The sequence below is a fragment of the Heliangelus exortis genome, chromosome 11 (assembly GCF_036169615.1).
Source record: "Heliangelus exortis chromosome 11, bHelExo1.hap1, whole genome shotgun sequence".
Classification (NCBI taxonomy): Eukaryota; Metazoa; Chordata; class Aves; order Apodiformes; family Trochilidae; genus Heliangelus; species Heliangelus exortis.
The window spans coordinates 12,561,635-12,578,818 of NC_092432.1; the positions used below are offsets into that span (position 1 = coordinate 12,561,635).

The window sequence follows — 17,184 nt, forward strand, 5'->3', positions numbered from 1 at the left end:
AAAACCTGTAACTCTGTAATCATTGGGGTGTAAACTTAGCATCTTTTAAAGGCAAAATAAGACACCTTCTCCTCTGTGTACCAAATGTTTCAGATTTTCTGGTTTGTATTTTTTTGGAAGAGAAGCTTGTGTTTACAAAATTCTCAGAACAGCCCCAAAAGTCAACTAATTTAGTTGCTTGTTCATGTGAAAAAGCTAAATAAACACCCAAAAGAACCAAAGCACTTGCTCACCAGAGTATTGCTCTTCTTAATATCTTCTAAACGCTCTAAGACTGAAGTCAGGTTTGGGTCATCTGATTCTACAAACCATATTGGTGATGAAGACGGGTAAGACTCCTGTGAAAAAAAAACAAAACACAAAAGAATCAACAAATAAGTAAAAAAAAAAAGCTTTTAAAATTCATTAATGGCAAAATTTTACAACATAGTATTAACATCACTGTTTACCTTACCCAAAGTCAGGTAACATACAAGCTTTTAACACAACATTTTTATGCAATGCAAAAAGTTGAAAGAATTCAGCCAAATGTTTCTTCTAATATTTCATTCCATCTTCATCTTAATCAGATAATGGACATGCATAAGACAGTGCTGAAAAGTTTAAAACCCTGGGGGTGGGTGGAGCAGGAGGAACATAGAAATGCAGTCCAGGTGGTTATTACCAAAAGACTGGAATCACAAGTAGTACATGTCAAAGAATAAAACTCCATCAATGGCAAGTTGTCATAAAAACAGAGATTCTGCCAAATGCAAGCTGAGAAAAGAAAATACCTGGAGTCTTCAACTTTTTTCCTCAAAGAATATTATTGAAACTGCTCTAGCACGGGCCCCTAGACTGAAGCAACACAGCTGAAATCTCCTCTCTTACAGGATAAATTACTGGGCAGATAACAATGCCAAAAATCTGACTTTATCTTTCTATCATCATGGTTCACAGAGGACTTTCCACTGTGGCAAAATTTCCCGAGCAATATAATGCCTAAAACTCTATTGAGAAAGCTTACAGAACAACTTTTTTCCATCATTCTTAGAGTTATTAGGCAGGTGCCAAAACACATCCACATGACAAGAGAGATCAGCTGGGTTCAGACACATGTTCTCAATTTTCCAAACCAAGGCACCCAGCACACACAGAACCAGATGTGGCCCACAGTCACTCATACTCTACATGACAAGGGATTTCTCTGTCACTGAGCTACCACAGCTTGCAGCCCTCTGAAAGGTGCTAGAGAGACCTTGCCATGGAAAGGCAAACAGAAGGCCTCGGTGACACGTCTCAAAAAGCAATTCCAACTTTTTCCTAACACAAGTTTGGTGTCTCTTCATAGCATTAACAAGTCTGGATTTTTTTGGTTTGTTTTGCTTCAGCTACATAAGGCATTCTCCCCTTCTCAGCCACTCAATTAAATCCTAGTAGCTGAGGACAAATTGATGCATCTCAGTTTTATCACCCACATACTATCTTCATATCCCCAGGTCTTACAAAATAACCTGAGAGAATTTTCATTCGTTCCTCTCCCTGCAACTTGGAAGAAAAAACCTCCACATTTCTCAACCCAGGGCAAACAGATGCCGTTTTGTTCTTCAGCACTTAGAGAGTAAAGGTTTCTACTGCTGCCCTAACAGGTGGCTCCAAAACGTGCACCATGGGCACAAATTTACACTCTTGAACACACTGTATATTTTTTGCTTTATGGTTTTCAAGCCAGCAGTAAGAAGTTTCAGACATTCTGTCTGCTCTTTAGAGATCCCCAAGCAAACTGAGCCTGAGCAAGTTCTCCAAGCCCACGTCCCAGAAGGAAACCACACACACCTCCCCAGCTTAAGCCATCTTCTTTCATTTCAAAGCTCCTGGGTTTATTAGAATGCAGCAAACGACCTGTCTGAAAACTGGAGGGAAATACAAGCATGCTAGAAGTGGCTTTTAGAACTCTGGAGCTCCCTTCCCAGCTGAGGTGTTGAACCTCACAAAAGAAGCCACCTGGCAAGATAAAGGACATGAACTCTGGGAAAACAGACTCTGACAGCAGAGAGTTCTAATTCCAGGTCTAAAATTCCCACCCACAAAGTAAAGCTTTTTGCAGAAACATTTTTAAACAGCTCAGGTCTCTCCAGCCAAGCTTATATTTGGGTTTTTTTGTTTTGTTTTTTTAGATCACAACTGAAAATACCTTAGAAGAATACCAGGTGTTACTAATATCACTGTGACAAAACTTGACACACTTCAACTTCACTTCAAGGCACATACATCATAAACCAAGTAGAGACCTTACAATATCCACTCCTGATTAGCTAAGGCTCAAATGACTGTCAAGAAAGTCCAGTGCTCCAGTGCCAAGATTTTAAGGCTAAGGAAGGCAAACAGATGAGTAGCTATATCTGGTTTAATCACTTACTTTTCTTCCTTTACCAAAAAGGTGACCTCTATTTTCTCCTCAGTAAGACACCCCTGAAGGACTGTCCTTGCTGGAGGAACAAAGTGGAATTCCCAGTCTCTATTGGGTTCCCAAATTATTATTTTCAGTAGCTAACACTTAATTAGTGATATTCCAGTACTGGTAACATCTCATTTTTAATAACACTCAATCTGCCTGTAAAGTCTTCTTCAATAGTGTTAACACTCCTACCCCAAGCCTTTCACTCTGCACAGGGGATATTTATGCACTGTGGTGAACATTAGATTGGAGACTCTGCTAAGCATGGCCCTACTGCCTGAAAACTTGCTTGAACAAGCTACTTTTTGAGAACTCAACTTTTCTGGCCAGCTCAAGTTGAGAGAGAGGCAACAGGATCCACACCACTACAATGACTTTAGATTACACCAACATTCCCACCAGAAAATACCAAGAACAAGCAAGATCCCTTCAAAGATTCACTGACCCATCTGCTTCTTCAAGTCCTCACACTCATTAGAATAAAAATGTTCTCCAGATACAGCCAACATTTGAGCTGTGAATGCATATTCCCCTAACACCTATTTTTGGGCTTTTTTTTTTTTTTCCCCTGAGCATTTGTTGTTCATATTAGTCCAGGTCTAAGGAAGTCAATGAATTGCAGTGATTTATAGAAGATAAATGCCTGTCAGTCCACTCTTACAAACTCTATGTGAAGGCTGCTTACTGAATGGAACTCAGCTCTCCACTGCCTGGATTGTTCTGTTCTAATTTCTCCACCACAGAATTTCATGAACAAACCCACAGTAGGACATTAGTTAGTTCCAATCCATATCTATCCCAGTCTCAGGGGCCTACACAGGAGTGTCCTCCAAAAAACTTGCAGCAACTCCTCCATCAGAAAGGAACAAGACTGCCAGTGCAGATTTAGTGACTGAGCCATCCCACTCTGTTTAAATGCATTGCAGGTAATCCTTGGAAATGCTGCTGCATTTGCACTGAGTAACAGTCCCTTCCCTTGCTTTGCTCTCAACTCACTGCATTTTTTGCAACGAAAGCAGGAGAAAACACACTAGGATTTGACAATGCCTGCATTAATAGTGTGGTGCACATACCCTAAAAATGATTAAACCTGGAATTTTTCAGCCTGCTTTAGTTTATGAAACATGAATGGGAACAATGCATTTACTAGAAAGGCTTTTCTTGAACACCATATGAGCATATTCACTCATCTTCATCAGTAAAGCTTTCAGAATTTAGACTTCTGGAATATGGATGTTTAATTGCATATTCCAACTTTTTCCCAACAGATGCTTAAGGACTGTAATACAAGTTCACAACTTTGTATTGTCACAGAAGTTCCTCACACTTCCAGTTTGTTGCAACAGTTTTTAATCCTTCAGACTTACCAATAAATATGCTTTACTTAAAAAGCATAAATTGTAATTTAAAAGCAGAAGTAGCACTCAAGTTTCTCTAGATCTGTAAGTAATCTGTATTTTTGGAACAGCTGAGTTTCATGTGGATATGAATCACTATATTTTCAAACACAGAATTCTAACACAAACTTCAAACATTCTGATTCTGGGATATAAACAAGCCCAGAGTTCCTAACACCAGAGCACGCAGTGAAACACTAAGCTCATGGTTTTTAAGGTCAAACAACTAAACTTCACATGAGCTAGTTCTGTTGAATTAAGTCAGCTTCTAGTTCCATACCTGCATCTTACAGAGAGATGGAATGGAGTTGTTACACCATGTAAAGAACAGAAGCTTCCCAAATACAAAGAAATTTTGTGAGAGGAACCCGGGAACAGCAGCTATTTTGCTATCCATTCTCAGTCATTAAAAAAACTCAAAAAAGAACTAAAAACAAACAACCCACCATTATTTTGGGCCATTCACTACACAGATTTTAGGTCACCTTGCTTAGTTGCACAGGCACCACCCATAGGAAGTGCCTGAGTTTTTATGTACCTGCTGTACCATGAGTTTCCTGCTCCCTACAAGTAAAAGCAAAAAGGCATCCCAAGAGGCAAAGGCCACAATGCTTCAGTTGGAGCAGCTTGGAAAGCCAAGGCAATGCCTCAGGAGGACCTGACATCATACCTACCATGTACTGAGCCTGAGGACAAAGCCTGAATGTTGTTATACACAATTACAATTCATGGGCTCATCACTTCTAGACTGTCTTTGTATTAAGAGCAGGACAGATTGGGAGCTTTGTCCACACAAATGCTTCTGTAACAGAACTTTGCCTACTCATAAACTTGCAAAATACAAAGAGAATAAAGCCCACACTCCTGCCACTGGAACTATTGCAAAACCTGTCAAATCACCTAGGCAAACCACACAGTATCAGAGAAGTACCCAGAGGATCTCAGCATTCAACCATTCTGCTCTGGAAGAAGATGCACTGACATTTTACCAACCAGTTTGACTACCATAGGAAAAAAACAAAGGAACAAAAAAAAAAAAAAAGCACAAAAAAGTGCCAGAAGTTACCAGAACATATCCATTAAGACAGCTTTTCCTGGGTAGAGATCTGTCAACTAAGTATATCCTATCTAAGCTTTCTCATCCCTAACAATAAGGGTGTTTTACTTGCCATGTTATATAATCCTTATCCTCCTCTCTAAAGCCACAATGACACAATTTTGATGTTAGTAAGAGACTTTTAAACAGGCTCTAAATTACCCTGCTGTGGAAATTGTGAAGTTGCTAAACGAAAACAACATACCTTGCTCCCATTCCTAAAATGAGAACAACCTGGACCCATGGATTGCTGTGAGGTAAGGGAGGAGCCACGTCCCCTGCCACCCAGGGGAGACATTGTCACAGCCACATGGAAGGAGAACATGTTCCAACACTTCTTCAGCATGAGGATTTAAAATTGCTGTTACATGCTGACAGTTCTTTAGTTTAATTTCCAATTTTAATCTAAGATCTTAGATTGAGAAAGTGTTGTGAGGTTTTTTTACTTTTCCTTTTTTTTTTTTTTTTTCCTTTCCTTAGCATACTCCTGAACAAAACTCAGCCCATTTGATGTGTTTCCTAAGTTTCTTCAAAATCTCCATCTGGACAAAACTCAGTTGTTCGTTCACACCAGCTACAACTAAAACTTAAGTGATTTTCACAACAGCACTCCTGACTTTTATCTTCTCAGTCCCAAAATTTTTTCTTCCCCCCCCCCCTTCACTCCCAAACAGTAGAACATCAAACCCTCAGATAATTTAAACAGATTAATTGATTTGAGGAGGCTACCAAGAGAGCAATCTAGCTCACACAAGTCTTAGTAATGAATTAAGTAAATCCTAATGCAACAAGACACTTCAGAGGGCTAATATCCTTCAAGGTGAATACTTTGGCAGTATAAACACACATGAAGTGATGCCCTCCCATCATAGATGGCTTTCCCTCAGATCCCTTGATGCTACCAAGTTTCTAGCTTGTTTGTTGGAATTAAATAGAATATTTTTTTAATAAAACCAAGTCCCACTGGTTAGGGATTACATACACATCCTAAACAAACATTAAAAAACCCCATCAGGATTAACTATATTATTAGCCACAATTTAATACACAAGTCAATCATTTACTACGGAAGAATTTTACACCTGTGTCGACCCAGTTTAGAGGGCTGAAACACAACAGAAATATTAACAAAAATATCAGGACTTGAGAAGATACTCTTAAAGCTAAAGTTCAGCTTGATCACCACAACACTGGAGTACTTCAAGCTTCTTACAAGAGCATTAGCTGTGATTACACAACTGACAGACTGCTTCCCATTATTAGGGGCCAAATTTTCCACAGGCAGCTTAGGATGCAAGGAAGCATTTTCTACCTCTAGCTCCTTTGCCTGCAAAACCTACATGCTTAGAACCTTGAAAAGGCAGCAGATTGTCACCTGCCTCCCATCCCATTCTTTAGAATTATTAAAATAGGAGAAAGCATGAAGGGTCACTTTCAGCTCAGGGGAATTTTTATACACCCCTGCTGAACAAGAATTGCATGCAATACATTTTTAACTTGGCTCAATGCCTATATACAGAAGGACATTTTTTATTCACAGGAATTCAGTTAATCAGAGATCTTTAACTGTTTCTATAGCACAGGAAGCAAGGCTGCATTAGCATTAACTTTGTTTAATTCTTCTTTAAGTCAAAGCCTGTCATGCTCAGTACAGTGAGAATACTTGTTGCAGCTCACAAGTTCAGCTGACTAAAATAAATGCAACTCTTAAATGTAGAAAATTACTGCAATTCTACCCTCAACTCTAATGACAGCCATGACAGCTGCAACCTGTACAAGAAAATCCCAGATGCAAGCTGCATGCTTTGGTCAGAGCTCTGGACATTGCAAGAACTTAATCATCTTGCACCTTTGGAGAAGGTAGGTGAAAGAATCCTGTAATCCTTTTCTGGGTAGGTTGTGCTAAAATGCCCATCACTGCAGAACTGAATCCCTCCAGGAGCACATGAAAACAACTCACAAGGTCAGTTTTCTCTCCCACGCATTCTCCAGGAACTATGCAAGTACAGCAGAGTATCTTGGTTTAGAATTCTTGTTATTAAATACAGCATGGGAGAGAAGGTAGGGTCAGAACACAAAGACCACCACAAACTACAATACTATGGGTGCCTGTAAAATGCACTCTCCAGTCACAAACTGTCCCAGAAAAACCAAACACAGCTCTCTGTACAAAATAGTTCTCATTGCTGAAGACCACCACAAAAATAATGATAAGAAAATGCTTTGTTAAGAGCATAAAGGCTGGCAATGACTTTTGTCTTCACAAGAGACATCTCTTGGACAGAGCAAACAGTCCCACTCCTGTCAGTCAGGCTTTCAGGCACACACCAGCAGTAATCTGCCTGTTTGCACCTTCTACAGGCACTGTCTGTGGGAGCACACATGGACTTCAGCATCTCTGCAAGTGAACTGAAAGCCTGAATTATGCAGTGCTTTTTGCAATACACAGATTCAGCAGCAACTGCAAGTGGCAATATTGGGAAGATGCTAAGCACAACATAGCTAAATAGCTACAAACAGGGACAGGATTTCAGGGGCAATTCACTTGTGTAAAAATTATTCCAAAACCTAAGCATGTAAATTGCAGCCTCATCTGCACAAGTTCATTTGTTCAACCCCACCGCACAGAAATTTCAAACTCTTGCAGAATCTTTACATTTCTTACTTTGGATACACCCAGGACAGAAAATAACATTTTGAGAAAAAAAATAACGGCAGAAAAAGACTCGAGCTGCTTTCAAACAAGGACATGAAATAAGCCAACAAATTAAAAGTTTGTGAAATAATCTAAGCTACTTCTTTGTTTGACTTCTGTCTCTCTATCCAGGTACACACATTTACGTCTCTCACTGCTCAAACATCACTGCCTCAGAAAAAGCCAACACACATGCTCAACCAAAGCAGCAAAAGCACAAAACAACAGCAGTCAGAAACCCGAACACAGGTGTGGCATCATTGTTCCTACACTTCTTATGGCCAAGTTTTTACAGTCAGTCATTCTTTGACCTATTTAATGTACAGAAAAAAAGTCCCAACTGCTGATTCAGTCCTGGGAAACTGTGCATTACCACTGGAAAAATAGGTTTATCAGACTTATCAGTTGGCACCACCTCATCCACTCCCTTACCAAACAAAAGGCAGCAAGCTACTTGTTGTCCAGTGAAACATAAGCACATGGAATTAAAACAAACTCTGAACATAAAAGCAAAAAAGGCACTTTTCTGATAAAAAGTTACAGCTCTTCACTGTGAAGCAATGTTTTCTTCTCCAGGCCCCCACAAGACTGCAGCATGCCACCCAGCCACCCTAAGAAATACACAGTCAAGTCAGCACTCTTAACCCTCTTCTATAGACCCGAAGTAAAATTCATGCACGAAGTCAAATGTTCATGCACTGCTGCTCAGACACAACTCTCAATTTAACACTAAGCACAACTCAGCCAAGAACACAGCACTGCTGAACACTAAGTGACCTGCTTGTCAAGAAGAAGGTGTAGTGCTGAGACTAGAATCCAGATTTTTACCACAACACAGCAGAGCAGTCAGATCAAACTCCTTGCAGCCAGAAATCCCACTGTGTGCTGGTACTCTCATCCTGACAGTCCCCAGAGGATGGCAGCTCCAGACCCCTCTTTGATTCTCTTTACTGCATGCACTCAGTTGGCAATGGGTTATCTGACAAGCAGCTGGACACAGATGCTCAAGAGAAAGGTGTTTTGCAAATCAGATTCACCAGTGCTCTTTCTTTACCAGGAGTACAACATCCTACCTGCACGAATTCCAGAAGGCAATTTAGTTACTTGAAACAAATTAGCAACTTGCTCTAATCATCCTGAATTCTTAATTACCTGCTTCTGCAACTATACAGATGAGTACATATAGAAAAGGTATCATCAATGCTAGTGTCTAGGGCCTTGAGAAGAAATTGCTTCCAATACAGCTAAAACTCAAGAAGTGGTTTTAACATGTCTTTCTCCCCAACTTAAAAAAGTGAAGCTTCCTAGCACACCAGCTCTTGCCTTTATCACTTAGTTCACAGCATGCAAAGTCTGATGTCACTTCTGCTGCCACCCAAAAATCCAGGCTTCCCCTTTCCCCTCTTTATTCTCTTTACTTTCAGGAATTTACATCTTTCAAGTCTTCAAGGCCCTCTCTGAGGGCCTTCCTGGTTCCAAACCCTCCCCCTTTACAACCTTGCTGTGATGCAGACACTGCAAATCTGAGGATTTTTCATGTTCCCCCACTGCTAACAGAGGTCAGGCTGCTCTTACACACAAGCAGCACCCCAGCCACCACCTACCAGGTTCCCAAGCTCTCCCCTCCCAGCAGAACACACACTGCCCTGACTGCTGCCTTCTCACTGGACTTCAGATCAGAGCCATTTACACGGAACTTTGCCCCCCACATGCAAAATTTCAGTACCACAGAGTTCAACCAATGTTTACCATTAATAAGTTAAATGCTGCATTCTTACCACAGTTATTTCCTACCTCAAAAATACAAGGAAGCCTGTGGTATCTTGAACACCACTGCACAGGAATGCTTTTATTTTTTTCTAATGCCACTGTACAAGTTCTGACAGAGTTTATGGTTCTGCCTTTCTCAGTACACACTGAAGAAGTCATTGCAAGATGTGGAGCTATACTGAACTCTTTCAGGGGAGTTAAAGAATTTGAGAACTGGGAGAAATTAGAATCTACCCTAAAAATACATCAAGAAACTGTGAACTAAGTGCTCTACAGTACTTAATACACCAGGATGAACTGCATGCATAACAAAAAAGATATTGAATAACTAAGGTCTCTATTTGAATAGCACACTTAAAGCTTACAGCTGGAAGAAAGAAGTCAGCAAGACACCAATTAACTGGGATGCTTGTTTCCAGCAAAGATCAACTGAGAACTAATCTGACCATATAAGCTTTAACAGTACTGATGTAAGATCTAAATGGTAAATAGCCTCTCCTTACTATAATCAGCCATTTCATTTCCCAGCTGTCTTCTCTGAGCAGGTGACAAGTCAGTTTCACTTTTCCTACAGAGTTTGCAGCCTAAGAAACACAGTGGAACAGTTATGAAATCATGTGTCTTAAAAATGGCATTATTACCACTCGTAGTTCAAAGAGAGAGGAAAAAAGAGGGAAAAAAACAACTTCAGCCAGGAAGTCAGGGTTTTATAAACATTCAAAACTACATAAAAACAAAAGAGCTGACAGTACTAAACAGCATACCTAGAACAGTAGTTATTCCTTTTCAGCTTTTACAAACATTTTTTCCTCCCCAGAAGTTTTGCCTCCTTTTTAATTTTTTTCAAACAATACTATTCAGAGAACCCCTTCTATTTTTTTATCTTCCATTCTCCCGAAGGGAATTTGATTTTACAAGCAGACAAACGCTTCCTCTCCGGAGCTGTCCCTCCCAGAGCAGCCACTCGGATAGCCCAGGGGAGCGGTGCCGGTCCGGCGCTCCCGGTCCGGAGGATCCCAAGTTCCGCTGCGGATGCTCCTGCAGCCTCCCCAGCACCCACCCGCTCCCTCCTCTGCCCTCTGCTGTGCCACTGCAGCTGTTTCTGCAGCCCCAGAGGGCACCAGGCTGGGATGTTATCCAGATTAACAAGAACCCACTGAAAAATTTGTACACGAGCGCCAGGTTCCTAATCCAGGCAGCTCAGTTGGGGCCCTGGGTGAGCAGCATTACACAATCACACTTTGTTCTTCCCAGCAATCCAAACGTTGAATTGATGTTGAGGATATCACTGTGTCATCCAACACACAATATCCCCTGGGCAAAACACACACAAAACACCTCCAGATTAGTCCCAGTCTGAGTAAATCTGACAGAACAAAGTTCCTCTGGTTTAGAAACACACTTAACCCACTCTATTAAGAACTTTCACTGAGCTCCTTTGTATACAAACTGCCACAATAAATGTGACTGCATTTTCCAGAACTGAATACACTTTCCACACTAATCGGTATTTTTCTCATTTCGTTGATAAAAGCTTCAATAGAAAAACCTGCCTTAGTGTGGCCTGCCCTGCCACTCCCCCCAAAATCAACAGTAGCAGAAAGAAAGGTCTCTGGTAAGGCCACCTGCCAGCTGACACAAGGTAAATACAGTCAAGACAAATCCAATGCCTGCTACCAAGTAGCCATTCCCTAAGGTAGTCTGTTAAAAATTAGTGAATATAAAGAAGCATACAAAAATTACCAGGTACCTTTCAGTCTCCTGAACTGTTAAGATGAGGAAGTATACTGAGAAAAAGAATATAATTCTTTTTTTACTTTTGATTCTAGAAGTGCAGGGAGAGCTCTTCTGGGGACCACAAGAGTTCGGTTCTGAAATCATTAATTCATTCACATGAGTAACCCATTTGAAATAAGTGCCATTTCCTGTACATTAAAACTTCAACATAAGCCAGCATTGGTATTTGCAGCCCATCACTGTGGCTTTTGAGAGTATTTTAGGAACTCTTCATACATTATAAAGGGAACAGAACAACTCCTGGCAAAACCCTCAAGTACCAGTTACAGCTTTTCACACACAGCACAACTCAGCTGCAATGCCAGAGAGCAAGGTCCTGTGTCTCCCAGACACAAGAGGTTCCTCCTACTCCTCTTTCCAATACTCCTCTTTTCCAACTACATTCTTGGTATATAGAAACAATGTAAAATCCTCACTCCTCCCTCTCTTTTTTTTTTTCTTCTTCATTTTTGTTTGCCAAATAAAACAAGACTAAACATTTCAGTTTCTGTTTCATGTTATCTTTGTTATAGTTCCTTAACTGCCTTTTTTTAAAGCACCAAGTATATCTAATTCTAGTTAGAAAAGTACATATTATCAAGATAAAGCTGTGTATACTGTTTTGTCTTTGTATCCATCTGCTGCAAGACAGAGGTCTCAACCCCACCATGGAACATCTAGTGATCTGAAAAAAATACAAATATCTGTGGCTTGAGCTGAACACCTCCATCATTATGTGGTTAGTTCTGTGTACAAATAAATTACCTTTTAAAAAGGTTATCAGCTATCTAAGCATTAGGTAGGAATGCCTTTAATATTAAGTCTTATGCCTTTGAGGAACTGTGGCACATTCTAGTACACTCACGTACTGTACATATTCAACTTGTCAAAAGCTTCCCAGGTATTATCTTTTCATCCACTCTGGCTTAGAAGGGAAAATAAATTCTTCTCTTATCAATTGCAGTTATCTGCAGACAGCAACCTCTTTGAGTCTTTCACAGTGCCTCCTAACTCCGATTTAGCAGCAGGGTATTTTTCAGTGAAGCAGAAGATCCTCCTTTCAAGCAGAGAAGCAAGAGTAGAGTGGAGTCAGGGATATCACATGAATGAAACTCTTCATGTAGGGAGGATGTCACTGCACATCAGACCCAGCACCCATCTGGGGCAAAATCTGCTCCCACTCAGAGCTGGTGCAAACCTTATTCTGCCTGCAAGGGCTACCTGAGGGCACAGAATTGCAGTGGTAGTTTTGTGTACCCATGCAGAGAGATTAATACACAGCTTCTCTCTAAAGAGATTATATAAAAAATAGGAGTTGTTTTACAGTAGTCCAAATCAGTCCTTTTTCTTGCAATAAAAAGATGGACTAATTCTAATATACCCTTTGGAACACTACAACATAAATTTAGTAAGATACCAAACTACAGAATGCACTAAAAGACATTTACCTGAAGTCATCACCAATAAACACACCCCTCTAATTCAGGCCTCTGTTTTGATACAGTTTCAAAAAATATGCAAAAAAAGACCAGGACAAATACATATATTTTGTAAAGGACCCTGGTTTAATGAACTTAATTAACTAGGATACTGATGATAAATAAAAATGAAGCCTGAGAAAAGCAGAACTAAAACTCCAGAATGGGGACACTGCTGTTGGCATAACAAAAGGAAATGTGAAGGTACACAGTCTGAACAAGTTCAATAAATAGACAGTCCTCAGCAATAAGCAGCAGGGATAGCTCTGACAGGGATAGCTCCACCCTCAAGTGGCTCTTAAAATAATCACATTAACCATTTTAATTCCAATATGGGTCACTACCTGAAATAATGAAAGACAGACTTGGGCAAAGTTTGCCTGTATCTTTATGAAACAGAAGAAGCTGTCCAGTAAAATACACCCTGCTTTGAAGGGTGTATTCAAGCACTGCTCAGTATCACAGGTAGACTATTTCTAGGATGCTGCAGTGAATGCTTGGTTTTAACAGGTCTACAAACTCATACTGCAGATAATCAGAAAATAATTTCTATGAGAAATTCCAGGGAAGACTTGTAACCAAAGTGTGGAATCTGGTCTACATTATTTGTGGAGGTCCATGCAGTTCCTAAGCATTCTCCCTCACCACTCCAGGAGAAGGCTTCCTCTTTCCTCTGCTTTCTCTCTCGAGGCTAGAGAAAAGAGAGATCAGAGCACCTTATTTATCAGGTCTTAGCTCAGAAGCTACTGGAAATCCCCTTCCCCAACAGATTTTTCTCCATCCAGTAACTTCAGCATCTGTATATGCTGCTAGACAGCTTTCATTGTAGGTGAAATACTGAGGCATCCAACAAGAACCACAAACAAAAATAAGTGATTATTGTGCTCTTTGTGCTTACTCTTTCCCTTAATACAATCTACTGTAAGCTTTTGCTGAGTAAGGGAAATATCCTGACTGGCTCAGTACTGTAGGGGTTAAACTGGTTGGAAAGAGCAAACAGCAAAAGTTACATATTTGCACTTCAACTCCAGAGCACTAAGATAGCAGCTTCTGATGCAGAGGGCCAGTCTCCCCAAGAACAGAGATTTACCAGCAACTTTATAGCTTCTGCAGGCTACTGAGGCCATTTGAAGTTCTAGTTCCCAGAGTACCTGCAGACCCACTTAAGAACAGTAAACAAGACCTATGCTTTTCTAGTTTACAGTATCTACAGTAAAAAGGTGGAACCAACTAGGAATCAGAGCCACAAGTCCAAGGGGGAGGGAGGAGCATGGGTGTGGGTGTTTAACACCTGTGTCAAAAAGCCAGGACAAGTCCAGAGGTCAGCTTTCTCTTGGCTCTGTCCTTTGCTGCCCACTTGTTTCACGACAGCCACCTCAGTATCTCAGGTTGCCCTCTCCCATTTATTTTTAGCAGATAGGGAAAATAGCCACCGACCTCAAAGAGCCCAAATTAGTCAACATTGGAAAGCACCAATCTGCTGGCAGAGAACTAACTGTGAAACATAAGTCAGAGGCAGCTCAGACACAGCCTTTTTTTCAAAGCAGAAGCCTCCGTTCTAAGGTCTGAGACAGCTCTTTTCCTGTTCTTTTTGCAAGTTCGTATGCCACAGTTCTAATGACATGGGAAACACCTCTTGACCTCTAGGGCAAGTGACTGTAACAGCAGATTGCAGACACTGTTTCCTCATAAAGACTTAAAAATGCCAGGAGTGACCTCAGCCTGTTTCTCACTTGCTCAAACACACTCCAACCAAAGGCCTACAAATAAGTGGGTGTATTTCTTTGCAAGTTAAGAAATACTTGCTGTCGAAAGTAGCTACAGGAAGTAACCTCAGAAGGAGATGTATGCCACAGCCCAAATCCAAGGCACCAGAAACTTCAGGCCTTGTGACTGGCTTCCCTGTTAGGTGTCACTTCACAAAGGAAATAAGCCATCAAATTCATCTGGCAACTGAGGGCCCACTATCACCAGACCTTTTATTTCTCTCTCTAGGAATTAATGGATTAGACCATGCTGGGTGGAAACAAACAGCCAGATTTGTCTGCAATGAAACGCTCTCTACTGAATAAAGCACATTTATATCACAGAATCCATCATCTGACTGGTCACGTCAAAAAACAAGGACATCAAAGCAGCTGGCTTATTTTACCACAGAAAGAATCTTATGTCTTACAAGTGTATACAAGTGTCTGGTAAAACAAACACTTGTCCCATGACCACAAAACTGACTTCTCATGACAATCAACCATGAAACCTAGAAGATGCTCGTAAAAAGTCTCCTTTAATTTAGTAAAATTACTTGGAGTATTGGATATGCCTGCTTCGTGTGCACGTTCTCATCCTGCAATACTTACATGCATGTTCCAAGCTCCACACTCTTGTGAAATCTCAGGGCCAAACATAAAACCCCTACTTTCACACAATCAAAATTTTTCAATACTCAAAGCTCCAGAGTGTTAAAGTATTTCAATTCGTTTGGAACTACAGCCAGTCCAATAAAAATGAACCTGCAGCAGTTTCCTGAACATGAGTCACAGACACCAATATATTCAAATCCTGTAGCAAGTTTAGGCCCTAAACTTGTAAGAGGATTTTTACTATAGCACACAGCACTGAATTCTGCTTCCCTCACGTCCATTAAAAACAAACCCCAAGCGATTAAAAGGGGCAAAAATAACCCCAAAACACAGACCTGAGAAATCCCCCCCACCAGCCGCAGGTAGCAGTCCCTCGGGTTCGGCGAGGCTGCTGGTAACCCCTTCACAAGTTTAAAAGCCACCATGATGACAAAACAAGGATTGGGCTAAGAGACCAGAGGCACCATTTCATCCCACCACCACGCCACGACCGAAGAGTTTCCCCGCGGCCGCCCGCAGTGGCTGAGCCCACAGGGGAAGGCAGGCCCGGCTGACCCCACGGGTGGGAGGAAGGCCCGGCTGACCCCGGTCCCGCCCGCGGGGCCTCTCCCCGGCTGGGTCAGGGCGGGCCGGCCGGCTCCAGGCCGCGGCCGTGTGGCGCACTCAGTAAAGCGCTCGCCCTCCGCCTCCCTCCCGGGCTCCCACCTCCTCTCGGGGCAGGGAGGGAAACGCGCCCCGCCGAGAGGCCGCAGGGACAGGGGAGGCAGCGAGGGCTCCTCTGGTCTCCCCGTCGCCCTTCCGCTGCCCCGGGGGGAACAGGGAGCTGTACCGGGGCTCTCTCCCCGCTGCTCCGGGCCCGGCCGCCCTTTGTTCCGGCTGCCGGCTCCCTCCCCGAAGCGGGCGGCGCGGCGGCCCCGCGTCCTTCCCCCGCACTCGCCGCCACGGCTCCCCCGAGGGGCTGCCGGGGCCCCGCCGCGGCGGGGAGGAAGTGGGAGGGGGCGCCCGCTCCGTAACTTTTGTTTTGGTGGCGGTGGGGACGCGAGGAGAGGAGGAAGCCCCGGGGTGAAGCGGGCCCAGCCCCCCCCGTCCTCCCTGGCCCCGGTCCCCCCGGTGCTGAGTCACCCCCGCGGCGGGGCTGCCCCCCTCCCCGCGCCCCGCAGACAATGGGGAGGGCGGGCCGTGCCCCGGCCCTCCCCCGCCGCCCCCGGCCCCGCTCGGCCCCGCACCGTGATGTTGCAGTGGATGGTGAGCGGCGGCGGCGGCTGCGGGCTGGAGCCCGGCGGCGGCGGCAGGAGCACGAACTGGCAGTGGAGCTCGTCCAGCTTCCAGGAGACGATGCGGAAGCGCTCGTGGTCCTTGTCGAAGATGGACTCGAGGAACTTCAGCTCGGCCTTGAGCCCTGACACCGACATCCTGGCCTCATCTCCGGGCCCGGGCCTGCGCCGCCTCGCCCGCTCTGCCGCCGCCTCCCTCCGCCTCAGCCCGGCCCGACCCTGGCCCCGGCCGCGCCTGCGGGGCGGAAGATGGCGGGAGGGCGGGGGGGCCGGGGCAGCCCCAGCCGGCGGGGGGACGGCGACCGCGGCGGCGGCGGCTGCAGCTCCCTTTGTACCGGCCTCCCGCACCCCCTCGCTCGCTTAAAAGGGCAACAGCGCAACCCGCTCCCCCTTTCCTTCCCTTCCCCTTCCTCCCGGCGGGCTGGGCCAGCCCCGCCCCCGCCCTGCCCTCCTCCGCTAGGCCGGCCCCGCTCCCGGGACACGGGCGGCAGGACCGGGCCGGCCCCCCGCTCCTCCCCCGGGGCCGCCGCCCCCCGTGCCCGCCCCAGCGCCCTCGGTCAGCACCGCCCCCGCGGCCCGGCCCGGGCTGCCCCGCTGTGCCCTGCCTCTGCCCGGGCACTGTCCTCCGGCCTCCCCGCTCCCGGCCACCCGGTGCCCAAGCGCAGAGCCCGCTTACCCGGGAGCCTCCTTTCCCGCTGCTCAGCCCTGTCAGGGGCTCGGGGTCTCCCTTCCTCACGGCACTTTTGTTTGGCCGAGGAAAAAGTGCAGCTTGGGTTTGCGCTTGTCATGGCAGAATCCTGACAGTCCTCTCCTCCGGTCCTCCTGAGGGAAGACCTCCTGACCTCCAGGTCACCCTGACGGATCAATACCAATAAAACACAGTGTCGATCGCTGCGGGCTG

At 44.2% G+C, this 17,184-nt stretch overlaps 1 protein-coding gene across 3 annotated transcripts in view; it reads right to left on the reverse strand.

Moving 5' to 3' along the window:
• Nucleotides 1–16,700, reverse strand: part of UBE2Q2 (ubiquitin conjugating enzyme E2 Q2) — a 48,541-nt gene extending 31,841 nt beyond the window's left edge. For 2 of the 3 annotated variants that reach the window (XR_011728034.1, XM_071754639.1), the window contains exons 1-2: nt 16,236–16,700; nt 234–338 (exon numbers count right to left, since the gene is read on the reverse strand). Coding sequence is in view for 2 of the 3 variants with exons in the window: in XM_071754639.1 (XP_071610740.1) it covers nt 234–338; nt 16,236–16,421 (291 nt within the window). In the remaining variant the exon portion in view is untranslated. Of the gene's footprint in view, nt 1–233; nt 339–15,344; nt 16,047–16,235 lie in introns of those variants that run through there. The other variant, XM_071754640.1, reaches the window with a different exon arrangement.
• Between the last annotated feature and the right edge of the window lie 484 nt (nt 16,701–17,184).